The sequence below is a fragment of the Hemiscyllium ocellatum genome, chromosome 31, assembly GCF_020745735.1.
Source record: "Hemiscyllium ocellatum isolate sHemOce1 chromosome 31, sHemOce1.pat.X.cur, whole genome shotgun sequence".
NCBI classification, from domain to species: Eukaryota; Metazoa; Chordata; class Chondrichthyes; order Orectolobiformes; family Hemiscylliidae; genus Hemiscyllium; species Hemiscyllium ocellatum.
In genome coordinates, this window is record NC_083431.1 from 14,683,617 (window position 1) to 14,710,398 (window position 26,782).

At 43.6% G+C, this 26,782-nt stretch overlaps 1 protein-coding gene across 3 annotated transcripts in view; it reads right to left on the reverse strand.

The window, feature by feature from the left end:
- The window catches only part of cluha (clustered mitochondria (cluA/CLU1) homolog a), a 91,077-nt gene that overhangs the window by 47,907 nt on the left and 16,388 nt on the right, over positions 1-26,782 (reverse strand). For all 3 annotated transcript variants that reach the window (XM_060848026.1, XM_060848025.1, XM_060848027.1), the window contains exons 2-4: positions 14,768-14,958; positions 7,048-7,219; positions 1,114-1,257 (exon numbers count right to left, since the gene is read on the reverse strand). In XM_060848026.1, the coding sequence (XP_060704009.1) occupies positions 1,114-1,257; positions 7,048-7,219; positions 14,768-14,958 (507 nt within the window). The remainder of the gene's footprint in view (positions 1-1,113; positions 1,258-7,047; positions 7,220-14,767; positions 14,959-26,782) is intronic.

Consider the following 26,782-nt stretch of genomic DNA (forward strand, 5'->3'; position numbering starts at 1 on the left):
CAAGTTTATTTGGAATATACACTGGGAAAACAGATTCTCGGATACGGCTGTTTGAAAAAAAAATGCAACTGTTTGTCTATCGCAACTCTTAAGGGTTAAGAAGTGGAACAGTTTGTGCTCACTTATCAGTTATACAAGATCAGGAGGCTTTTGGAGATACAGAATTTGACATTTTTGAGAGATATGAGAGAGAAAGAGACAGAGAGAGAGAGAGAGACACAGAGAGAGAGAGACAGAGAGAGAGAGAGACAGAGACAGAGAGAGAGAGACAGAGAGAGAGACAGACAGACAGACAGACAGACAGACAGAGACAGAGAGATATGGATTTAATGGGGATATATATATATACTTTAAGTTTGTATATTAGTAGTTAATAAGGTTTTCCATTCATTTATGTTAAACAAGTGCATCTTTTAACCAGTTTTGTTTACTTGTTTATTGATGCAACCTGGTGAGAGCTTATCTATCTTTAGACTGTGGTTAAAAGGCAGGCAAATTAACCATCTGGGAGTCTTTCACATCATTTACATCTTTGTAACAGCTCGTGGAATAGGGGGCTTGATGACTATCACCAGAATTCCTCCAGTATGGAAGCAAGCCATTCAGCCCATTGAGTCCACACCGACCCTCTAAAGAGCATCCCACCCAGATCCACCCGCCTATCCTATCTCCATAACACCTCATTTCCCTTGGTTAATCATCGAACCTGCACATGCTTGGACTGTGGGAGGAAATCCACTCAGATATGGGGTGAATGTGCAAACTCCATGTGGATAGTTGCCCAAGGGTGGAATCAAGCCTGGGTCCCTGGTGCTGTGAGGAGCAGTGCTAACCACCGAGCTGCCTTCGAAGGCAGTTTTCTACTAGGGTTAGGAGACAACACTGTCCCCTCGCTGGAAAAGGTGCCGATAGGAAGGCAGTTCAATCTGGGTCACTGGCAACTTCCAGAGAACGCAAACAAAATTACTAAAAGGACAGTTTATAAATCAAAGGCAACATGCAACTTCATGCTAGGATCTGAATTTCTCCACACTCTTGTAGCAGCTTTTAGGGAATAGACACATTTCCTTCATTATCTCATGTGTACACATCACAGTGCAGTTCTCTTCTTACCTCCCAGATCTCCCTCAGTGAACAAACTCAGAAACGACAAAGAATTGCAGTCGATACCATTGTAGGAATCAGAGGGATCCAAGCTCTTCAGCAGGTCTCGGATGTGCCGCACGTGTATCCGGGCTTCACGGACAGTGTAAGGCTCTTTGAGAAGACACAAAGAAAGCTGGTCACTTGTTGCAATTAAGCTCATTTTAAAATACTGCTGGAGCAAAACTATTATGGGATGGGAAAGGCCATTCAGCCCATCTTTCCTTAACAATCCAGAGATATTCTAACATCCGGTTGCCATCACAATGCAGCATCTGACTGTTTCTTGAATGATTCCCAGATATTTCCTTTCACTACCTCAACTGGAAGTTCATTTTGCAGGTTAATCGCTGTATTCAAAGCATTAAAAATTGCTGTCAAGCTGAAAGGATATATCTTTGTTCTGTATTCAAGTTTGATTTGAAGGAATATTTTCCACAATTTTTAGATACATTTTAAGGTGAGTTCAGCCATCTCCTTTCTGTGTTGAAACACACAAGTTTTTTTTACCTTTTCTCAATTCTCCTGACACCTGGGAGCAAAGGTATGGAACTTTTCTTGGTGACCAGATCGGAATGCAGTATTCAAAGTGCAGACTGACTGGAGCACGAAATGTTGCCCATTTCCCTAGAAGGATACTAGAGACGGTCTTCAGACTCCGTTCCTGATAACTAAAAATTTTCATACGATCAAAATTTCTAAACAATTCATTCATGGGACATGAGCATTGCTGGCTGTGCCAGCATCTCTCACTCATTCCTAGTTGTCCTCAAGGAGGTGGTAGTGAGCTGCCTTCATGAACTACTGAAAGTCTTTTGCTGTAGACAAATCCACAACTTGGTTAGGGAGAGTTCCAGGATTTTGACCCAGTGACAAGTGAAGGAATGGTGATATATTTCAAGATGATGCGTGACCTGACGGGGGAAATGTATATAATGTCCTGAAGAAATGTCCTGAAGAAGGGCTCATGCCCGAAACGTCGATTCTCTTGCTCTTTGGATGCTGCCTGACCTGCTGCGTATTTCCAGCAACACATTTTCAGAAAGGTACAGGTTCCCATGTATCTGCTGCCCTTGTCCTTGTACATTGCAGAGGCTCGGAATTCGGAATCTGCTGGCTAAGGTGCCAGGTGAATTTCTGCGTGTACCTTGGAGAAGGTGCACATTGCTCTGGAGTCAAAAAGTGTAGTGCTGGAAAAGCACAGCCAGCCAGGCAATATCTGAGGAGCAGGACAGTCAATTCCACATTCCTGATGAAAAGCTAGTGCTCAAAACATTGACTCTGCTGCTCCTCAGATGCTGGCTGACCCGTTGTGCTTTTCCAGCACATTTTTCAACTTTGATCTCCAGCATCTGCAGTCCTCACTTTCTCCACACTGCTCCTGGTGAAGGAAGTGATTGTTTGTGGATGTGATGCCAATCAAGTGAGCTGCTTTGTCCTGGACGGTATTAAGCTTCTTAAGTGTGTTGGAATACAGGGAATATTCCACCATACTCCTGACTTGTGCCTTGTTGATGGTGGATAGGCTTTGGAGAGTCAGGAGATGAGTAACTCGCTGCTTCTAGCTTCTTGTAACCACTCTATTTACATAGCTAGTCCAGTTCAGTTTCTAGTAACACCCGGGATGTCGAGAGTTGGGGGATTCAGTGATGGTAATGTCACTGAATGTCAAAAGGGCAATGGTTAGATTCTCTCTTACTGGAGACATGTCTCACACCCAAGTGGCAAATGCCATGTCAGCCCCAGCCTGGATACTGTCCAGATCTTGTTGCATTTGAACATTGGAGGAGACACAAATGGCGCTGCAAAATCATCAGTGAACATCCCACTTCTGACCTTATGATGTAGGGAAGGTCATTGGTGAAGCAGCTGAAGATGGTTGGGCCTAGGACACTACCCTGACGAACTCCTGCAGAGCTGTCCTAGTCCAGGTACGACTCCAACTAATGGAGTTTTCCCCCGATCCTTAGAGATTATGAATTGCCTTAGCAAAACTGGAACGTCTGAGCTTTTAGACCGTGCTCCACAGAGCTGTAGAGATCACGTATCAAGTTTTACACTGCCATTAAACATCCAGATATCTCAGACAGCTGACACTAAATTATCCTTAGCGTTATGTGCAAAATATATCCAGCAACAAAACAGTGCTAAGGAACAAGCCTTTCCAAACCTTGAGGCTCACAAATTTCAACAAACGAAAAATCAAGAGCTGGGAAAAAGTCAAATGAATTGGATTAATTTTGTTAAAGCCTGCTGAGACAGGTGTAGTTGAGACAACCATTGGTGGGTGAAAGACCATATGCACAGCTAGGGAGTCATTGGTATGGAGCTGGGAACCAAGATAAAAATGGTAGGGTGGCACGATGGCTCAGTGATAGGCACTGATGTCTCACAGTGCCAGGGACATGGGTTCAAATCCAGCCTCTGCCAACTGTTTGCGTGGAGTTTGCATGTTCTCCCCATGTCTGCATGGGTTTCCTCCGGGTGCTCCGCTTTCCTCCCACAGTCCAAAGATGTGCAGATTAGGTGAATTGGCCATGCTAAACTGCCCATAGCATGTGTTCAGGGATGTGTAGGTTAGGTGCATTAGTCGGGGTAAATATAGGATAATAAGGGATTGCATCTGGGGGGGGGGTTTCGTTTTGGAGGGTTGGTGTAGACTTGTTGGGCCAAAGTGCCTGTTTCCACACGTGTAGGGGTTCTATGATTCTATGATAGAATTTTTCAGTACAGAAGGTGACCATTTGACCCAACAAGTCTGTACTAAAACAGCTACCCAGCCAGTCCCACTGTCCAGCCCTATATTCATCGCTTTCAAATACACATTCAGGCAAGTTATTTGGGTGGAACTGAGAAATAAGAAAGGGATGATCACCTTATTGAGATTATATTATAGAGCCCCTAATAGTCAGACGGAAATTGAGAAACAAATTTGTAAGGAGATCTCAGTTATAAGAATAATAGAGTGGAAATGATAGGTGATTTTAACTTTCCAAACATAGACTGGAATTGACAGTGTTAAGGGTTTAAATGGAGAGGAATTTGTTAAGCCAATGTACAAGAAATGTTCTGAATCAGTATGTGGATGTACTGACTAGAGAAGATGCAAAGCTTGACCTCCTCTTGGGAGATAAGGCAGGGCAGGTGACGGAGGTGTCAGTGGGGGAGCACCTTGGGGCCAGCGACCATAATTCTATTAGTTTAAAATAGTGATGGAAAAAGATAGACCAGATCTAAAAGTTGAAGTTCTTAATCGAAGAAAGGCCAATTTTGACGGTATTAGTCAAGAACTTTCAAAAGCTGATACGGGTCAAATGTTCGCAGTACAAGGACAGCGAGAAAATGGGAAGTCTTCAGAAATGAGATAACGAGAAGCCAGAGCCTGTATGTTCCTGTCAGGGTGAAAGGAAAGGCTGGTAGGTATAGGGAATGCTGGATGACTAAAGAAGTTGAGGGTTTGGTTAAGCAAAAGGAAGAGCTTATATCAGGACAGATCAAGTGAATCCGTAGAAGAATATAAAGGCAGTAGGAGTTTACTTAAGAGGGAAATCAGGAGGGCAAAAAGGGGACATGAGATAGCTTTGACGAATAGAATTAAGGAGAATCCAAAGGATTTTTACAAATACATTAAGAACAAATGGATAACTAGGGAGAAAATAGGGCCCCTCAAAGATCAACAAGGTGGCCTTTGTGTGGAGCTGCAGGAGATTGGGGAAATACTAAACGAGTATTTTGCATCAATATTTACTGTGGAAAAGGATGTGGAAGATATAGAATATAGGGAAATAGATGGTGACACCTTGAAAAATGTCCATATTACAGAGGAGGAAGTGCTGGATGTCTTGAAATGCATAAAAGTGGATAAAACCCCAGGACCCGATCAGGCGTACCCTAGAACTGTGGGAAGCTAGAGTAGTGATTGCTGGGCCTCTTGCTGAGATATCTGTATCATCGATAGCCACAGGTGAGGTGCCAAAAGACTGGAGGTTGGTAACTGTTTAAGTAAGGTGATAAGAACAAGCCAGGGAACTATAGACCAGTGAGCCAAACGCCGGTGGTGGGCAAGTTGTTGGAGGGAATCCTGAGGGACAGGATGTACATGTATTTGGAAAAGCAAGGACTGATTAGGGATAGTCAACATGACTTTGTGCATGGGAAATCATGTCTCACAAACTTGATTTTTACTTCTTCAGAAAAGTCAAAGAGGACTGATGAGGGCAGAGCGGTAGATGTGATCTATATGGACTTGAGTAAGCCGTTCAACAAGGTTCCCCATGGGAGACTGGTTAGCAAGGTTCTATCTCATTGTCTACAGGGTAAACTAGCCGTTTGGATAAAGATCTGGCTTGAAGGTAGAAGACAGAGGGAGGTGGAGGAGAGTTGTTTTTCAGACTGGAGGCCTGTGACCAGTGGAGTGCCACAAGGATCCGTGCTGGGTCCATCATTTATATAAATGGTCTGGATGTGAGGTTAAGAGGTACAGTTAGTAAGTTTGCAGATGACACCAAAATTGGAGGTGTAGTGGACAGCGAAGAAGGTCACCTTGGATTACAAAGGGATCTTGATCAGATGAGCCACTGGGCTGAGAAGTGGCAGATGGAGTTTAATTTACATAAATACGAGGTGCTGCATTTTGGGAAAGCAAATCTTAGCAGGACATATACACTTAATGGTAAAGTCCTAGTGAGTGTTGCTGAACAAAGAGATCTTGGAGTGCAGGTTCATAGCTCCTTGAAAGTAGAATCGCAGGTAGATAAGATAGTGAAGGTGGCGTTTGGTATGCTTTCCTTTATTGGTCAGAGTACAGGAGTTGGGAGGTCAGGATGTGGCTGTACAGGACATCAGTTAGGCCACTTTTGGAATACTGTGTGCAATTCTGGTCTCCTTCTTATCGGAAGGATGTTGTGAAACCTGAAAGGGTTCAGGAAAAATTTACATGGATATTGAGCTACAGGGAGAGGTTGAACAGGCTTGGACTGTTTTCCCAGGAGCATCAGAGGCTGAGACGTGATCTTATAGAGGTTTATAAAACCATGAGAGACATGGATTGGGTAAATAGACAAGGTCTTTTCCTGGGGGGGGGGGGTCCAGAACTAGAGGACATAGGTTTAGGGTGGGGGTGGGGGGGGGGGGGGGGGGGGGGGAAATAGATATAAAAGAAACCTAAAAGGCAGATTTTTCACACAGAGGGTGGTGTGTGTATGGAATGAACTGCCAGAGGAAGTAGTGGAGGCTAGTACAATTACAACATTTAAAAGGCATCTGGATGGGTATATGAATGGGAACAGTTTGGAGGGATATAGGCCAGGTACTGGAAGGTGGGACTAGATTGGGTTGGGATATCTGGTTGGCTTGGACAAGTTGGACGAAGGGTCTGTTTCCGTGCTGTACACCCCTGACTCTAAGACATATCCGGCTCTAGTGAGAAACTTCCTATGCAATCCACCTCTACCACTCTCTCAGGCAGTGCATTCCAAATCCTAACAACTCTCTGCGTAAAGAAGTTTCTCCTCAGATGATCAAGTAACGGTTCAGTCTGCCATGGCCCATTGGTAGTCAAAAGAACAGCACAGAAAGAACAGACCATGGCTCTTTTCTCTTTCAACGTGATTGATCTCAGAGCACTCATTAATGACTGATTGAAGGCACAGTGGGCTCACAAGGTCTGGCTCATCTACCACCTGGAACTACATTCACACCTCTGCATTCCCATCCACAAAAGATTAATACAGACCAAGGCTCCTGGAACAGGACACAAAGGTTGTTAATGTAAAATACATCAGGAAACAGTGATTCAAGTCATACAAAGTATGGATTTTTTTTTAAATCCCTAAGATAAGAGAAAAGAAATATGGAAGTAATACAGCCCACTGCCCAACTCTGAAGTGGGAGACAGTACAATACCTTCAACTACTTTCAGATTGGAACCTTCCTGCAGGCCTTCGATGGATTTCAGTTCAGAGAAGTTGTCCAGAACATTTCCATCCAGCTGTAGAGAGAAGCAGGTGCGATGGCAGGTGTCCTCTCTATCCATAAGGACCTGATGGATTTCCTGCACCATCTCCTGTGGAGAAACCTAGGACCAGAAAGGCACACACATTAGCACCAACAAAATGAACCTATACTATGTCAACACAGTCAAACATTCCCAGACCCTTCACAGGAGTAAAACATGACATCAAAAATGCATGGAAGTATCAGGATAGCTGATCAGGAGCTTGACCAAAGAGATACTTAATGATAAGCAATTTAAAAAAGGAGAGACAAGCTGAGAGGTCGAGGGAGGGAATTTCAAAGCTTAGAGTCCAGGCAGTGGAGGGCATGCTGCTGAATGAGCAGCAATGGAAATTACAGATAGACAAGAGTCAAAACTGGCAGAGATCCAGGAAGGTCTCAAACAGCAAGGGGCAGCACAGTGGCTCAGCGGTTAGCACTGCTGCCTCACAGCACTAGGGACCCAGGTTCGATTCCAGCCTCAGGCAACTTCTGTGTGGAGTTTGCACATTCTCCCAGTGTCTGCATGGGTTTCCTCTGGATGCTCTGGTTTCCCCCCCAGAGTCCAAAAGGTGTGCAGGTCAGGTGAATTAGCCATGCTAAATTGCCCATAGTGTTAGGTGCATTAGTTAGAGGTAAATATATTGTAGGGGAATGGTCTGGGTGGGTTACTCTTCTGAGGGACGGTGTGGACTTGTTGGGTCGAAGGATCCATTTCCAAACTATAGGAATATAATCTAATCTAAGCAACATCATCCCAACAGTTGGGTTCGAGTGCTAATCGTCCTCATGTTTTGACAATAAAGCAGATGCTCTGACCAACGTTTCCACAGACTGCAGTTGAAAGCTCATGGTTGGTCAACACCCTATATTCCTCCATTCTGCACAGGCAGAAGTTCAAAAATACCCAACCTTCTTACCCACAAATAAATTAACTATTACCTCTGCCAGCTTTCAGGATGTTATAATCAGCATCATTCCATTTACTTTAAAGAAAAAGAGAGAAAATGACAACCGATCATAATTCTAACAAGAATGGACAGGGCAAACACAGGAAGGATGTTCTCCATGACAGCAAGTCCAGAAACAGGGATCTCAATCTAAAGACACAGGATGGAGTTGACAAGAAGTCTTCAGTGGCGGGCCCCAAGGCATTCTCTGCTACAGGAAACAGGTGAGGCCAAAACATTCAATATTTTCAAGGAGTCGTTACAGAGTCAGAGTTTTACAGCAGGGAAACAGACCCTTCAGTCCAACTCACCTGCACCTACCAAAAATCCCAATCTGACCTAGCCCCATTTGCCAACATTTGGTCCATATCCCTCTAAACCCTTCCTATTCATATACTCAACCAGACGTCTTTTAGATGCTGTCATTGTTTTTATATTAGATTAGACTTACTGTGGAAACAGGCCCTGTCCACACCGACCCGCCGAAGCGCAACCCACCCATCCCCTACATTTACCCCTTACCTAACACTACGGGCAATTTTAGCTTGGCCAATTCACCTGACCCGCACATCTTTGGACTGTGGGAGGAAACCGGAGCACCCGGAGGAAACCCACGCAGACAGTGCAAACTCCACACAGTCAGTCGCCTGAGTCGGGGATTGAACCCGGGTCTACAGGCGCTGTGAGGCAGCAGTGCTAACCACTGTGCCACCGTGCCGCCCACTAATTGTACCAGCATCCATCACCTCTTCTGGCAGCTCATTCCATAAACACCACCCACTGCGTGCAACATTTGTCCCTCAGGTCCCTTTTACATCTTGCCCCTCTCATCTTAAACCTGGCAGCATGGTGGCTCAGTGGTTAGCACCGTTGCCTCACAGCGCCAGGGGCCAGGGTTCAATTCCAGCCTCAGGCAACCATCTGTGTGGATTTTGCATATCATCTCAGTGTCTGTGTGGGTTTTCTCCAGGTGTTCCAGTTTCCTCCCACAATCCAAAGGATATGCAGATTAGGTGAATTTGCCATGCTAAATTGCCCATAGTGTTCAGGGATGTGTAGATTAGATGCATTAATCAAGGGTAAATGTAGGGTAGTAGGGGAAGGGTTTGGGTGGGATACTCTTCGGACTTGTTGGGCTGAAGGGTCTGTTTCCACATTGGAGAAATTCTATAATGATACTAACTAGCAGCAAGAGGAGGAGTGGCCTTTCAGGCCCTGGTCCATGGTTTAACAGGATTGTGGTTCATCCGATTGGGGATCCATCTCCACATTCCCTCCCAATCCCCAATAGCCTCAGACTCCTTTCAAGGCAGAAATGCCCAGCAGTATCCCTACTCCCCATTCCTCTTAGCAATATCAGGCTGGAAAATCCAGGGAACCTGGTCCAGCTACTAACAACACAGGAGGCTTCACGTCGAGACCATTTGCAAACACCTTGAATTAACTCTGCCGCAGTTTCCTGGTAAGCCAAAGGCAGGAAGGAGCCAGAGAATAAACTGTATTGATTTAGTCCAAACGGTCAACAAATCCCTTTTGGGTCAGCTCAGGATGAGTCAATTTTTAAGATCACAGAAGCTGAATTCATTCCTGACATTTGTTGGAAGAGTTTATCTGTCACAAGGGTGGACAGGAATGTTCAGTGAGCCGTCACGAATGCGAGCACTCACTGGCTGAAAGCGAAAACCACCAAAGTGGATCCAGCCCCGGCCAGCTCAAACCTTACTGGGATGTAGATCACCTTCAGTTTAAACCTCGCCGTGGTTGTACAAACACTCAGTAAAAGTGCTGCTTGGATCAGGGGTGTGGAGGTGAACCCCCGAGCACTCGCGTGAGTAAGAAAGGAAGAACTGGAGAAAGAATTGGGGTGTGCGTGTGTGGGGGTAAATTAAAACGTGCAAAATGCAGCAGCAGAAATTTCTACTTTTGTACAGAACACTTTGAGATCGTCACCCTGTGCCAAGTTAAAAAGAAACAATCAAAAGATTTTCATTCATCTAACCCTTTCAGAAGCATTTGAAACCAATGAACCACACAGTCATTGTTGTAATGCAAGAAATACAGCAGTGTGTGTATAGCAAGATCCCACATACAGCAGTGAGAGCATGGGCAGATAAATTGGTCTTCGGTAAGTATTGGCCAGGACATCAAGAATAACTTCTGTATTTCTTTAAATAACGGCGTGGGGCTGTTTCCACCTGGTGTGTCTGTGTGCGCGCGCCTGTGTGTGCGCCTGTGTAATAGTCACCGATGCAGCATTCACTCAAGTTCTGAGCTGGAGTATCAACCTGTATGTTGTTCTGAGGGTTCTATAAAGGGGACTTGAACCCAGAACCTTGCAACTCAAGAATTAAGATCTCGAACCACTGATTGACACCTGAGCTCGGCTGATCCCAATAAACGCATGTTGCAATTGGCCTCGGTGACCCTGGATTACAGAGGGAGGAGTTTATAAAGAGGAAGAAAGAAAATGTGGGGGAAAAAAAAAGTTGCTCCTCTGTCTTGTCTCTGATGCCTTTTGCAGTCAAATAGTGCAGCAAAGATTCAACATCAAAGCTTCATTCACAAGCTACAGGGCAGTAAATCAGCAAGGTATTGTGCCTGATACAAACACAGAATGCAGGAGGAACTCAGCAGGTCTGGCAACATCTGTGGAGAGAGAAACGAGTTACCACTGAGTCAAGTACGACACTCCTTCATAGCTGGAAGGGGTTCAGGAATGTGCTTTCAGGAAATGATGGATCAAATTCCCATCACAAAAAAAGGACAAACTCTAAAACCCTTAAAATAAAATCTTTAAGGGATTTTATAGTTTCAGTGCTTAGGCAGTTTGTTTTTAGAAGATAGAAAGATTGAGAAGTTCTTTTTTCATCTTGGTCATTTCACGCCATTGGCAAAGACTTGGGAACAATGCTCCGTCATGACATAGTTTCAGGAAGTACATCAGCAACATCTGTTGTGCTGATTCTCTGCAGGTCCCTCCAGGGAAACACCAAACAGAAAACCCTCTGTGAAACTGCAAACTTCAGCCAAGTCACACACTACTCAGAGTCACCCATCAACTGACGAGCCACTCTCAAACACCACTTTTAGAAATCCGGCCCAGTTATGAGCGCCCTGATGTTTTGGTGAGCAAATGGGAATAAATTCTACAGTAAACAAGGGCCAAAAACACACACCGATACACAGTCTTTCATATTCTCGGGGCTTCCCGAAGTGCTTCATGATTCCTTCTTTGTGGAACTAGAGTCGCTTGTTTTGAGGTAAATGCAGCACCACTTTGCATGACCTTGTTGTGTTCAGAAAGATGGATGATCAGATAATCGCAGCAATTCAAGGAGAAACAAACACTGTGAGGGACAGCAACAAATGTTTACTGACTGAAGCAGGGCCTTGGCTTTTGATACTGCAGCCTAGAACAAAGATCAGACATGGGTGTGATAATCCCCACAGTCAAATAGCCAGCTGATATGTCACGTGACTCAAGTACTGGAAAGCTACCAGATTGGTCAAATTAAGAGCAGAGGAAGGAGGGGTACAGTGGGGGAAATCAAGGATGAAAATATAAATCAAAACCTATTTAAATACTTGCAGCCTTGGTGCAATTCATCACCAGGAGCTAGGCATTTATTCATAGAAAATAGCTTTGACCTTCACTCTGCATTACTAACTCGTCTAAATCACGTCACTAACTACGCAACGTGAAGGTCAAAATTACTTGTACAGAAGATGGAGATTTAGATCTCAATCCATCTCAAAGAAAAAGTACAGAATTACCCTGAGACAGGTGACATTATGGCACAATCACAGCCAATTTTCCTATTTTCTCCTTTCCTCTTGTATTTTACCCCAATTGCAGCTTACAGTCATCTACCGGCGAGACATCTTCACTATAAATCAAGCGCACCACAATCGAGCAACTTTACACAATATCCACACTGGGGACTGCTCCACTGTGGGTCATTGAAATTGGTATTTCCCCCTCACTAGCCCCTGAACACAGACAAATTGTTAACAGCCAACCCAGCAAGGAGATGGAGCTAATTCTGCAAAGGAAAACATTCTGGGAGCTCAGGACTCATTTCACTCCCAGGAATCTAACCTGAGACAGGAATCTTTACAAAGCGAGAGATATTGCAACTAATGAAGCAAAGAGGAGCAATGCGCATCACTTAGAAAGGGACAACAATTAATACATGAAAATGCAATAGCAAACTTTAGGAATCGCCTCATCCACAATTCTAACATCAATTCCTTCAAACCAATTAGTTCCACTCCCTGATTTCTTGCTCCCAGCCTTGCAAATGTGGTCTTCTCACATATATCTCCAATTTCCTTTTACAGGTCATTCTTGTAGCTGCTTCAGCCATCCTCTCAGGCACTGCATTCCAGATCATTATAACTTGCTACATTTAAATAATCTCTGCACTTCCTAAAATATTCCTCTCCCCTCCCAGAACAATCTGAAATGTGGCTTTGAGCTATTGACCCCCTTGCCTGTGGAAACAACTTTTACCCATTTACTCAACAAAGCCCCATGCAAGTTTGAACATCTCTGATAAATCTCTTCTTAAATATCTCTGCTCCAAGAAGGTCAATTCCAACTTCTTCTAGATTCTCCAGCAGCTTAATATGAGATAGTGATTGTAAATCGGTCTCGTGTTAACTTCCTGCTCCTCACTGCACCCAACTCTTCAGAGCTGGGTGGATTAAACACAGAGTAATTGATAACAGCCTCAATCGAAAGTTGCAGCCACTGCAAAAAGGATGCCCTTTGAGAGACTATTTATATAAAAGCTGGCCGATGTTGAAGCACCTTTTCCAGCACCCAAGAATTGGGGCAAAGGATTTCAAAGCCCTCCAAGCCACATACCATCCACATATACAAGTATGTCACGGGCAATATCCTGGAATTCCCTCCCTAAGAACGAGGGAGGTTGAGCTATAGTACACGGACTGCAGTAGTTCGAGAAGGCAGCTCACCACCACCTTCTCAAGAACAACTAGGGACAGGCAATAAATGCAGGCCCAGGCAGCGACACTAGTATCCCACCAGTGAAGAAATGAAATAGCAGCTGTGTAAGTACACAGTTGACTGGTCATTCTTCAACATACACACCCATCACATCAAAAAAGGCGTCCTTTTGATTTAGGGCAACACCAAAGATCTACTCCAATATCAGACAAAAAACAAACAAGAGTGGCTACCAGGTCATTAAAGTAAAATCGAATGCAACTAATATTTTAGCTTTAATCCCAAACTGAGTAGAGGTGGATTTGAAAGGGTCAGGGGTTCTGTATCAATGCTTTTCGAGCAGCAGTGTCAACGTTATAATGTGGTTAAACCTTTCTTCTTAATTGGTTGACTGGGCAGATTCCAGGGCTGAGGGGTCCTGTTATGAGGGAAGATGAAGCAGGTTGGGTAGTTATAGTTGGGTAGATATTCTTTGGGGTTGAGGAAGGATGAGACAAGATCTTGTTGAAACACTCAAGATTCTGAGGGACCTCAACAAGGCAGATGTAGAGAGAATGTTTCCTCTCATGGGGGAGAATCGGGAGGTTTAAAGGTAAAGATGGAGAGGTTGAGAGAACAATGAAGGCTTGGCCAATAAATTTATTGAGGGCTGGGTTGCACAGATTCCTGACTAACAAGGGATTTGAGGGCTCTGGGGAAAGATAGGAAAGAGGGTGTGGGCCACAAACAATTCGGCCACAATCTTATTGAACAACAAAAGCAGGCTCAATGGGCTGAATGGCCTCCACTTGCCACGATTTCTTATGACTTATTGGACACTTTCTGAAAAGGACCAGAAGTTATTAAGTCTACAGGAAAAAGGTTTAGTAATTATCTGAAAGTTTCTCAGTATAATAGCTATGTGGATGCCATCAGATAGAAGGGGATTGAGAAGGGAGTAGGAACCCACTGTAAAGATGGTTGGAATGACACCCATTTGGTTTCAGATGCGGACACATTTGGTATGCATTCCCAGGATTTTCCTTTCAGATTTCTATACTTTGCTTTTTTTTTTAAAGCCAGCCTCAAGCTTGCTCCTTCCTATCGGAAAGATGTTGTGAAACTTGAAAGAGTTCAGAAAAGATTTACAAGGATGTTGCCAGGGTTGGAGGATTTGAGCTAGAGGGAGAGGCTGAACAGGCTGGGGCTGTTTTCCCTGGAGCATCAGAGGATGAGGGATGACCTTATAGAGGTTTACAAAATTATGAGGGGCATGGATAGGGTAAATAGACAAAGTCTTTTCCCTGGGGTCGGGGAGTCCAGAGCTAGAGGGCATAGGTTTAGGGTGAGAGGGGAAAGATACAAAAGAGACCCAAGGGGCAACTTTTTCACGCAGAGGGTGGTGCGTGTATGGAATGAGCTGCCAGAGGAAGTGGTGGAGGCTGGCATAATTGCAACAGTTAAGAGGCATTTGGATGGGTATATGAATAGGAAGGGTTTGGAGGATTATGGGCCGGGTGCTGACAGGTGGGACTAGATTGGGTTGGGATAGCTGGTCGGTATGGACGGGTTGGACCGAAGGGTCTGATTCCATGCTGTACATCTCTACGACTCGATGACTATGACAGCTAAATGGTAATGGCACATGGAGTAACAATTTTGTACATAAAATCCAAGGCGCTTCCTCAATGGCAGTTGAATTCAAAGTATGAACTATTACCACACTGACCTGCAGATCAAACGGTTCTATCCCCGGGACATGTATCTTGACAGTGAAACCAGTGTCCTGGATGACTATTACTTCTTGCTCATTCCCGTCATCAACGCTAGGCTCACCATCTTCTTTCTCTTTGTGGTTTTCCACCTCAGAAAGATTGTGTCCATCATCTCCATTGACCAATGGCATGCCTGATGGGTGGGCTGCAAGAAAACCACAAGAGATGAATTTGAAACAATTCCCTCAGCATTTCCTGTAACCAATGAGACACTCAAGTCTAGCAACCAAAACATGGTTGACAGTATTAGAGAGAAAATAAATCTCACGTCAACACCGTAAGAGGCCAGTAATAGACTTGGGGCTCAATACAGGAAGTGCTTCAATCATAGAAGAAAGGCCATTCCTAAGATGCAAAGCAGTGATACAAACGAGTACGTTTACTTGGCTGCGGAGCACCATAAAAAGTTGGGTACCAACCGCCTCTTAGGAAATGACTAGGAGAAATATCAATTTGAACATTGAACAGTCAAAACCTGGTTCTTGAAGGCAACAGCTTCTAATGAGCAAAGTGAAAATGATGGATGTTAATCCAGTTCAAAATTATATTACAGAGATTGAGCAACAAAAATAAACTCTTCAGACGATAAACATTATTTAACAAGGTTGAAGGAAATTAGTGTGAGAAATTCCAACTTTAGCTGCCTGGCTGATTTAATCTAGTAAACATGTGAGGAACTGTACTGAGCTGAAATAGCTCAGTTCAGCTGGAGAGCGCACTGGGATGATGCAGTCATTTGCTGAGTACGATAGGAACTGGTGGGAAACCAAGTTTCCTGTTCCTACCTATAATCCAAGCTCACCCTCCAACACTCCCATCACACAGGGGAAAAGTGCAAAGACCTGATATCAGCCAACAAAAAGCTTAGCTGCAGCAGCTCGTTTCTTCTATAGGAAACCAAACTGATCAGTGTCCACAGTCTACAGACCTCAGAATGGGTGAAGTATCAAAGACCAGCCAGAACCCAGGTAACTCTATCCCAGCACGAGTTAAACACATACAAGGGGCAAAGTAAACCTACATTGTAGTGGGCCAAGACTTTCACCAATTCCTTTCAAGGTCAAATTATTGTAAAATTTACAGTAGGGGGATAATACTCCACTTAAAGGGCTATAGCAGCATTTTTTTTTCATTGTAAAACAGAAGATTAAACCTGAATAGCAATTGGATGCTGCATGGTGGCTCAGTAGTTAGCACTGCTGCCTCACGGCACCGGGGACCCAGGTTCGATTCCAGCCTGTGTGGAGTTTGCACATTCTCCCGGCGTCTGGGTGAGTTAGGTGGATTGACCATGCTAAATTACCCAGGATGATGTGCAGGTTGGGTGGATCAGCAATGGGAAATGCAGAGTTTCAGGGATCGGGTGGGGTCTAGGTGGGATGCTCTTCAGGGGGTTGGTTTGGACTCGATGGGCCAATTAGCCTCCTTCCCCACTGGCGGGATTCTGTGATATTGCTGATGCTGGAATCTGTACTAAAAACAGAAAATGCTGGAGATCTGAGCAGGTCAGGCAGCATTCAGAGACATCAAGCTAACATTTCAAGTCTAGACGACTCTTCATCGGACTCTGCCCAACTGCATTTTTCTGTTTTCAGAAGATTAAAGTTTGCAGGGAGTTTCAAAAGGACAAAACAAAAGCTCACTTTCAAGCATCCATGCTGTGAAACACTTTGGGAAAGAGAATGGGAAAGGAAGAACTCTGAAACCCAAATCAAGTCACAACTGCAGAAGTTGTATCAGACCTCTTGCAAATGGGCACATTACACATGCACTACGTTTTTATCAACTAAGTTAGAAATGCAGTTATTATAATTTCAATTGAATAAACTAGGTAGAGGTGGTTCTTCTATAATGCAATGGTTGTGTTCTTGTGCAGTCCTGGGAGTATAGAAAAACCTTGCTTTAGAAACACAGTGCTTAGTGTTGGCGATGTAATCGCATTACAGCCAACACGTTTAAAAATGTGCGCTTTAGAAAATGTCCCCAATTTGTCAATCAAGTTATAGCAAATCCATGTTAACAAAATGCACATTAATATACTTCTTTCAGACAAATAACGCACCCATTTATTAACATATTTACAAGGTTGTACGACGCATCACATAGATGCTGGAACACAACTTGGCTGATTTTGTAGATGTGATCTCAGTGTAACGTACAGGATGGCAGCAATATTCCAACTCATGCAAGGGATTACAGTGATTGGAGAAAGATATTCCATCCTCAAAATAATCTCCAAAACAGGTTTCAAAAAAATTGCAATCATTCATACTGATCTTTTTAAAATTCGCAGAGGGGTGGTGGTAGAGGGCTGTTGATCAGACTGGAGGCCTGTGACCAGCGGTGTGCCACAAGGATTGTTGCTGGGTCCATTGTTGTTCGCCATTCATATAAACAATTTGGATAAGAATATAGGAGGCATGGTTAACAAGTCTGCAGACAACACCAATCTTGGGAATGTAGTGGGTAAAACCAAATGACTGCAGATGCTGGAACCAGATTCTGGATTAGTGGTGCTGGAAGAGCACAGCAGTTCAGGCAGCATCCGAGGAGCAGTAAAATCGATGTTTCGGGCAAAAGCCCTTCATCAGGAAGGACAGTGAAGACTTATCTAAAAGCAAAACGGGATAGCCAGTTTTGAGAAGATTTGTAGCTCAGGTTGAGGTTCTGGATGTAGGTTTGCTCACTGAGCTGGAAGGTTCCATTTCAGACATTTCACTGAGCCTCCGAATGAAGCAGTGGTGGCGTAGCCTGCTTTCTGTTTATATGTTTTGAGTTTCCTAGGGTTGGTGATGTCATTTCCTGCGGTAACATCATTTGCTATGGTGATGCCATTTCCTGTTCTTTCTTTCTCAGGGAGTGGTAAATGGGATCCAAGTCAATGTGTTTGTCGATAGAGTTCTGGTTGGAATGCCATGCTTCTAGGAATTCTCGTGCGTGTCTCTGTTTGGCTTGTCCTAGGATGGATGTGTTGTCTCAGTCAAAGTGGTGTCCTTCCTCATGATACTAGTAAGAGTGGGTGATGTCATTTTGTGGCTAGTTGATGTTCATTTATCCTGGTGGGTAGTTTTCGGTCTGTTTGTCCAACGTAGTAAAACAGGATATTGATCAATTGGGCCAAGAAAGGCAGATGATGTTTAATTTAGAGAAATGCAAGGTGTTGCATTTTGGTAAGACAAATCAGGGCAGCACTTACACAGTTAATGGTAGGCCCTGGGGAGAGTGTTGTCGAACAGAGACACCCAAGGATGCAGGTACACAGTTCCTTGAAAGTGATGTCATAGCTGGACAGGGTGGTGAAGGCGGCATTTGGCACAGTTGTCTTCATTGGTCAGTGCACAGAGTACAAGAGCATCATGTTAGGGCTGTACAAAACATTGGTAAGGCTACATAGGGAATACCGTGTACAATTCTGGTCACCCTGCTACAGGAAAGATGTTATTGACCTGGAGATATATAAAAGATATACAAGAATGTTACCAAAGACCGGAGGGTCTGAGTTATAAGGAGAGGCTGGATATGTTAGGTCTTTTGTCCTGGATGGAGTTTGAGGGGTGACCTTATAGATGTTTATAAAATCATGAGTAGCATAGATAAAGCAAATAGCCAAGGTCCTTTATTCCAGGGTGGGGGAGTTCAAAAATATAGGGCAGAGGTTTAAGGTGAGAGGAGAAAGATATAAAAGAGACCTAAGGGGCAACTTTTTCATGCAGAGGGTGGTACGTGTATGGAATGCGCTGCTAGAGGAAGTGGTGGAGGCTGATAATTACAACATTTAAAAGGCATCTGGATGGATATATGAATAGGAAGGGTTGAGGGGGATTTGGGCCAAATGCAGGCAACTGGGACTAGTTAAGTTTAGGAAACCCAGTAGGCTTGGACGAGTTGGACCGAAGGGTCTGTTTCTATATTGTATGATTCAGTTATTGAGACAGGAGTGACCTAGAACGGCAACATTAATCCCCTATCCTTACTTGGTGCTGCCCTGCCAGGAGACATCAACCATAGAATCAGCACTTAGACTAGAGTTAGAGACAGAAAAATTGCAGATGCTGAAATCCAAGGTAGACAGGCAGGAGGCTGGAAGAACACAGCAAGTAGTCAGCCTCAGGGAGGTGGAGAAGTCAATGTTTCGGGTGTAACCCTTCATCAGGGCTGGGGGTGGGTGTGGGGGGAGCTGCAGATAAAGGAGGAGGCAGGGGCAGGGTGGTGAAGTGAGGATAGATGAAGACAGGTAGAGGGTTGGTCAATGGGAGGAATGAATCTGTTTGGTGGCAGGGAGCAGTGGAAGGGAGGTGGGGGGATGCTGGGAAGGGAGTCGGGGGATGGGGAGGGAGGTTATTTGAAATTAGAGAATTCAATGTTGAGTCCTCCGGGCTCAACTACAATTGGCAGGGTCTTTCTTGTGAACAAATTGTAAGCCCCCCCCCAAAAATGTGGCTCAGTACTAACACATAAAATTGACAGACTGATTAGATTTCAGAAGTAAATGTTAAATCAAGGCCCAACCTGAAAACAAAAGCAAAATATTGTGGATGCTGGAAATCTGAAGTCTTTAAAAAAAAAGTGGTGGAAATATTCAGCAGGTATGCAGAGGAACAGAGTTAATATTTCAGGCGATGACCTTTCTATGGAACAGAACACAGAGATCCCATAGCGGCACACCTTCCTTCATGAGCACAGACCAACACTTCTAGATCAACCTAACCAACAACTCCACAATCAGGCCAACTGATTGGTCTTATCTTTGCTATTTGTCTTTTCTTGCTTTTAATCTAGTGCTTGCAAAATGCTAGGGAATAACTAAAGGCAGATTTAAGATGCAAATTCTATTTATTGTAAGAATGTCTACAAGTCTCGCTATTTGTTACTTCCACAAGTTCAAACAACAATCGAGGTAATAAAGACAGGCGAGGACATGAAAATACAGGACCTCATCAGCAAGACTCAAGATTAATTTACAACTGGGACAATTTGGGAATACCATGAAACCCAAGGGGATCGTTCAAGTTTTTTGTGATTCAAGTTACCAACAGTTTAAATTATGATTGAATTTGCACTGGTTAGGAAGTATTATAGCTATCTGTGCACATGTATATAAGAGGGTGGTCATTGATGCTATACCCAAATACTTGGGAATGGGATCTGTGTACAAAATTGTCACATTCTGAATCAATGCTGAATGTAAGTCAATAATAGTAATAGCTTCAGAGGATCACTCAGAATCACAGTGGTCAGAAACTCTGTGTGCCAACATCTAACACTCCCATCATTACTCTGCATCTGACAATCTGATGACCAATCTCACATTTTAATGTCACAGTAGGAGATGACAAAGAGGTAACTTGCTCTGCTGACCTGCAGGAAATGGGATGTCCCAAGGCTACGGTGGGATGCCTCTGACTTACAGGTAGATCGTAAGAAAATTAAATTATCAGCTCCTATTATTCAGAGCCATTTCCATGGCCATTCCCTTGCCATTCAGAGCCATTTGCATCATCATCCCCTGTTCAGAAATCAATAAGAGCATTACAGTTGGAATGTAACTACTCCCCTACAGTTACAAAAAATACAATTCACATGAGATCTGGCTACTAAAGGATGATTAGCATCACATTGTTTCTGGAGATGATGTGGTCACTACACTCTGTCTTGAGTGGCATGTGACTATGGGGGAATGGTTGGGGGTTGTTTTGTGGGCATTACTGACCGATGTAAATATTTTGTATAAAAAGGACGGACTGTTTCCTTTGTTCAGAGAACTTTTGACACGACCCCGTAAACTCTGCGAAATGGGTGTTAAAAATTCCACCAGAAAGTTTGCACTGTACTGTGTTTAATAAAGTTTGGTTATTGTTCACAGAAGTTGGTGTGTTGCAGTTGCATCAAGTGTGCAAGGACCTCAGGAAAAAATAACCTAACAGAGTTAATTTACATTGTCATCTCCTACAATTCAGAATCAGTAAGATCATTGCAGATAAAATTCTGACCACACCTTGCAGTTAAAAAAATTATTTACACCAGATCTTGCCACTAAGGAATGGTCTACATCACATTGTTTGTGAAGAGTGTTAACGGTTCCACAAAGCTTGTATTTGCTTAATAAATGTTGGCATCAAGTGTGTAAGAATTGCAAGAAAAAGAACCTAACTATCCCAGGAGGAATGATCTTAGGAATGAGCAAGAGTATATTCCACCCTTTGACATAAGAGTCTGAGATACACAAGAGCTGGCGTAGGAGAGCTAGGCAGCTGCTACTTATGACTGACTACTTCTGCAGAGCAACTACTGCTTAAGACGGAGGCGTGAGGGCACCATTTCAAAGAGCTCCAGTGTTTTACACTTTCCTCGATTAATATTTTGCTGCTGTATTCTTCCTGGAATGATGTCAACAGGAGCTATGACAGAAATGTGTGTGTAGAGTTCAAAAGACATTTTTAAAAATCAAAAGGGGGGGGGGGGGGGGGGAAGAGCACTGTTTTAGTGTTGGCAGAGGAAGGGGTAAATTCAGCGCTCCAGGGGTTAAAATGTGCCACACTAGTGCAAGAAAATAATTAAAAGCTGTCAAACTTCACACTGAATAATTGGTCATGGCCAGTGTTACTGCTGCCAACCAACTTCCAACTGCCACAGCTGCACAATTAATATAATGAGAAGGCTTGTCTCGACAAAGAGGGGACGCTTTCTTCGCTTTTCCTCTCTCCTCCCACCTTCTTCACATCGAGCTGACGCTGAACGGAAAAGCCTCTTTCTCCTCCTCCTCTTCCTGAGATTTCCATGTTGGCCGACCCCTCCTACAGCCTCGTAATCCTCCCAAGTACAAACGTGGTCCAAGGAACCGGTGGGGTGCAGGGCAGGCAATGTCCCAGCAATATTTCGAGCTGGCAGCCCTCCCTGGCCTTTCAATGCACTTACGGCTCTTTCCCGAGTGAAATCCGCATGCTTTCTCCCAGCCCCTGAATGCTCAGGGCACGGACTCTCAATGGTGGCTATCAGCAATTCAGGGGGATCTTGCTTCAATGAAGCTGATCCAGTGCCACCATCTTTTATTTGATGGTCCCAATGGCCTTTGCAAATGGACTCAACATCACAGTGGCCATCAAGCACTCCAGCTTTAAAGGCGAAACATTCACCACCTTTCTGCTCGGAGTCACACTCCTGGCTGTGACTCACTAATTCGCTTGGTGAATCAGAGCCAGTATATTCCTCTGCTGCATCTGTTACGTCAGCTAATTCCACTGGAGACTCTGCACAACATAATGTGCTGCCTGCATGGCGATCAGAGTCCTCTAATTTTCCATGAGCAGGCCAAACTTGACGTGGGCAGCCATGAACCTTCATCTGTTTTACCATTACTTCAAGGGCACAGGGAAGGTCGTCAGATGTAGGAGACCTAGGCCTCTGCGCTGCCAGCCATGGCCCACTATTCATACCGCTGCCCTTCTGACTTGATAAAACCCCATCTCTTTCAGTGTTATCAGGAGCTGTGGTCTTCAAGGCGACGCCACTTAAAGTCAGAGAGTTATCATTCTTCAGGCTGAAGTTGCCAGTCACCGTGCTGCTCAAGATAATGTCAGGGTAACATCGCACAGGCTGCTCCTCCTGCACACAGGGCTCAGTTTCAAGCAGGAACTTGAAACCAGAAGGCGCGACAGAAGACTCTCTCCGAGAGTCCGTCAACAGTGGCGAGCGGTCATCGCTGAAGCCTTCCTGTTGTTGCCTCAGGATCAAGTCCCTCACATGTCTACAGCAAGCGGCAATGGTGTTTCCCATGGCGAGGTGGTCACCCACTGAGAGGAGATCTTTGTCCGTCAAAAAAAAAGACACTACCAGGATTAAGCAAGGAGGGAACAAAGATAATATAGTGTCCAGGTAGGGTTCAATTCACATCAAACCTAACTCCTAGCAGCAGCCTGCCACCGAACGGCTGGAGGGAGGGGAATAAAAGACAGCAAAGATCGGAGTTGTCACAAAGCCTATCCAAATATTTGCAGTGGCCTAAAAAAAGCTTCTCAACAGCTGTGGCTGTCAAACTGTCCACGTGCCTCTAAACGAATCTCTCTCATGTCACTACGCTTCCCATCAATTTAAAGAGAAGGCCATCAAGTACATGGGCGCCGATATAAAATTCCAACTCTCAGCATCAGGCACATTAGGGGGAAAAAAGAAATAAATTAGCTGTAATCTTTCTGTGATTGCAACAGCTGATAACAAGTCAGCATTAGTTTTAGACAAAAAATAAAATGATTTGACCTAGAAAAGATTGTGACAAAATGCATTTTTAAAGGAACCAAGACAACGGTGCAGTGTTACTTGTAAAAAGGGCTTTCAGGGCAGCAATGTGACATCCATACCAAGTATCCCAATTCAATGCCTCTGCTGGCACGGGCTCTGAGAAAGTGTCAAAAACAACACTTCCTTGGATCTCCTGTTACTGGAGGGTTGCTCAGACATGCCACTGTCCCTCTGGATCTACACAAAGCCTGATCTTCTGGTCAGAGTCACTATATACATTCAGGGAGAGGATTCATAGAAAAGGTGGATTTTTCTTCACCAATCACAAGTGTAGTACATGATTAAAATGGTCAACAAGTGCAAATCTTCACATTTTTATGGATAGCCTTTCTTGAACAGGAAGAATCTATCTTACATTATGATAGGATAAAAAGCAAAATACCACATTGGAAACAAGTCACTCTGTTATTGAAGGGGTCAGAAAGCAATAAAGAAAAATCAACTTCCTACAGGTATTAAAAAAACCATGGAGAACAAAAGAATTGGACTCCAAGATTTAGCAAATTTTAGCCAAAAAGTGCAGGGAGCAGTCCCATAGAGAGGCAGATAGGGAGGCCATACTAGAGCAAAATCACAATGAGTCAAATTCAGATGGCACAAGACTTGGGTTGTGGGAATGTCATCAGGCATTGGCAGGATAACAAAATGATGCCAGTGATAAACTACCATTCTACACTACGTCAGCCAGCCTTGTGTAAGTGCATCATAAGCCACACTGGAGTTTTCCAGAGGTAAATCTTGACATTTTGTAATGCCTTTTGCAATGTCAGGATATTATGGAGTGAACAAAGGCATTTTTCACAAGTTCACCTTATAGCATTTTTTAAAAAAGTTTTTTTTTGACAGAGCACAGTTTAGGTGAATCGAGTTGCATGGGGGGGTCCAAAGCTCTGCTCAAGATGATTTTGTGAGCAGATTTCCTGGGGTTGTGTTCCTGGAGCTTTAGCTGCATTACCAATAACAACCCTCATTCTCAATTACCTGTATAGCTGTTTCAACATGTGAGAGAGGGGGACAGAAAGAGAGAGAGAGATTCCTTTGATTTTAGGTGCTATATCAAAACAAAGCACTCGCTTCAGCGGGTTGAACATTTCAGGTCTGGTATAATCTTGTTTCCTAACTTAAAAAAAACCACACACAAATAAAGCTGTGACACCTACTAACAAACATGGAACAGTATCAAATCGGCCTCTTGTTACATGATCTCTTTGCCATCTTTTAGTCTCTTTGTCTCTTGATCCTCTCGCCATTCCAACCACCCGTATCAAAATACAAATCTCCCTCAAGACTATCAAGTAGATAAGACTGTGTTCTGGATATAGGCATCTTCACACATTCAAACAATGCAACGTCTTTGTTCGATCTAACTTGATGCACAAAACAGTACAGCTGATAAATGCCGCCCTGTTGCACTTGCTGCTGCTTCCTATCCTGAACTAACCTGGTTTCCAACCCTCATTTCACAGACCTCACTGTCAAGAATAGCAAATCTCGCCCTCTAGGGGATAGTCTAGTACACAAGTACCAATTGTCATTGGAAATAAAACACACGTCTCCTGATAGGGCTGCGAATGCTCTCTCTAATATACTGCCATCTCCTGCCCACTGAAAACTGCGCAATCACTCCGAGCCTGTTGTTTGGAAGATCCATATAACCCCACTGTCATCACTTTCTTACATCTCTAGGATCTGGTTGATCATGGAAAGAACACTTGTGGGGACATGCAAGGTAAATCTTTGAAATTCAACACATTCTGCTTCAAAATAATAACAACACAGGAAACAGAGCTCTGTAAGCGCTCCTTAAACAGAGAGAATTACTGCTGCTTAAAAAAACTACACATTTGAATAAACATCAACAGCTATAGACCACATGATATCTGTACAAGTAAGAAGCTATCTACTATTTCAGTTGAGATAAATTGGATAAGATTTTTGTTTTGAAAAGGCTGAATTTAAGGTGACATTCTACAGAAAACTGCATCTGAGAACCATCACAACTTTTTGCAGTTCCCACTCTGGAAAGGACCACTGGGTCATACTCTCAGCTCTTGTGCGTTAGGATGCATTCAGCTTTCTGCATATTCAATCAGCCGTTAATTGTCTGTGCAGCTTGTGTGGTGTCGAGAGGTGCCATCAGAGAGAAATGATTTCCTATCCCACATTCCCTCCCCTCTCATTAAGCAATTGGATTCCAATCCGTGAACTCAAGACAGAATAAAAATCAATCATTCTCAAATCTTAGCAGCTCAGAAGCCCAACTCTGGAACAGTGCCATTAGTTTGGTTGAGATCAGCAAATTCAGCACCTACCAAAGATTGAACTTTAAACTTTGAACCTCCCTGTTCTGTAACGGCACAATACCACACCATGTGGTGCATCTCGCTGCCAAGTTACTCAGGATTCAAATGCAACTTTAAAAGAAATGCATTAACTCTTTCTCAGCTTTTTTCTTTCCCTACATTCTGCCCTTCAAGCTGCTAAACACTCCATTGTTTAATAAAAGAAAGCGTAGAGCCATTCATATAAAAAGGTAGCAATGAGGGAAAGTGTTAGAGGCACAGATTAAGCCAACCTCTGTTTTTAGGCCTTTCTTCCTCCCATTCACCAGTAGAATACAGGAAAGCTATTCAAATCCCAATTCACACTATTGAGAAAAACCTCAATCGCACCATACAGTGATCTACATGAATTACCCTACAGGTTACCATACCATTGTATCACAGGTTGGACACTCAATATGGCATCTCAAAATATCTTGTTTAAAATTACGTTTTACTTACACACACTAGCTTATGAAAACAACAGGGTAAAAACAATGACTGCAGATGCTGGAAACCAGATTCTGGATCAGTGGTGCTGGAAGAGCACAGCAGTTCAGGCAGCATCCAAATTGCAGCGAAATCGACGTTTCGGGCAAAAGGCAACAGCTCAAGGTTAGTTTCAACAGAGTTGGATTTTCTCCAAGTTGGAGTTCCAAAATGTTTGAATACTGACGCAGAAAATAACAGCATGAAGTGTTTAAATCAACCTGTTCAGACACGTGGCTGGTGTGAGGTGAACTCAAGAGCTTCTGGTCCAGAGGTCGGGACACCACCATTGAGACACAGGAGGTATTAACCTACTGCACTGATCGCCTGGTACTCCCAGGCAGTCTCCCATCCAAGAACTAACCAAACCCATGTTCTTAATTTCTAAAATCAGATGAGATCGGGCACGTTCAGAGTGGGATGGTTATAGGTACATTCATTCTTGGCAGTGGTGAGATATAAACACACATTCTTACAGAAATAAGAAACGTGTACATTTAAAATACAAGAACCTCACCAGAATCAGTTGAACTAAAAATATTTCATTATGCTTACGTAATAACTGTTATGGGATGATGATAATGTTGAACCTGTTAATAGGATGTTAATTGTACTGTTAGGATACACTAGGGAATGGCATGGTTTAATTAAGTATTTAGAGCACATATAAGGGGAGACTGCTGGGTCAGCGGGTAAGGAGCAGACTTATATAATACTCCACCCTGTAAGTATTAGCATTTAATTTCATTCTTGAACTGGCTTGGGACCAGATAAACAGAACATTTGATAATACTGAATTGTAATTAAATTAATGTACATTAGTTGTGCGAGTTAATGTCTAATCATTCACCAGGAATGACTCTT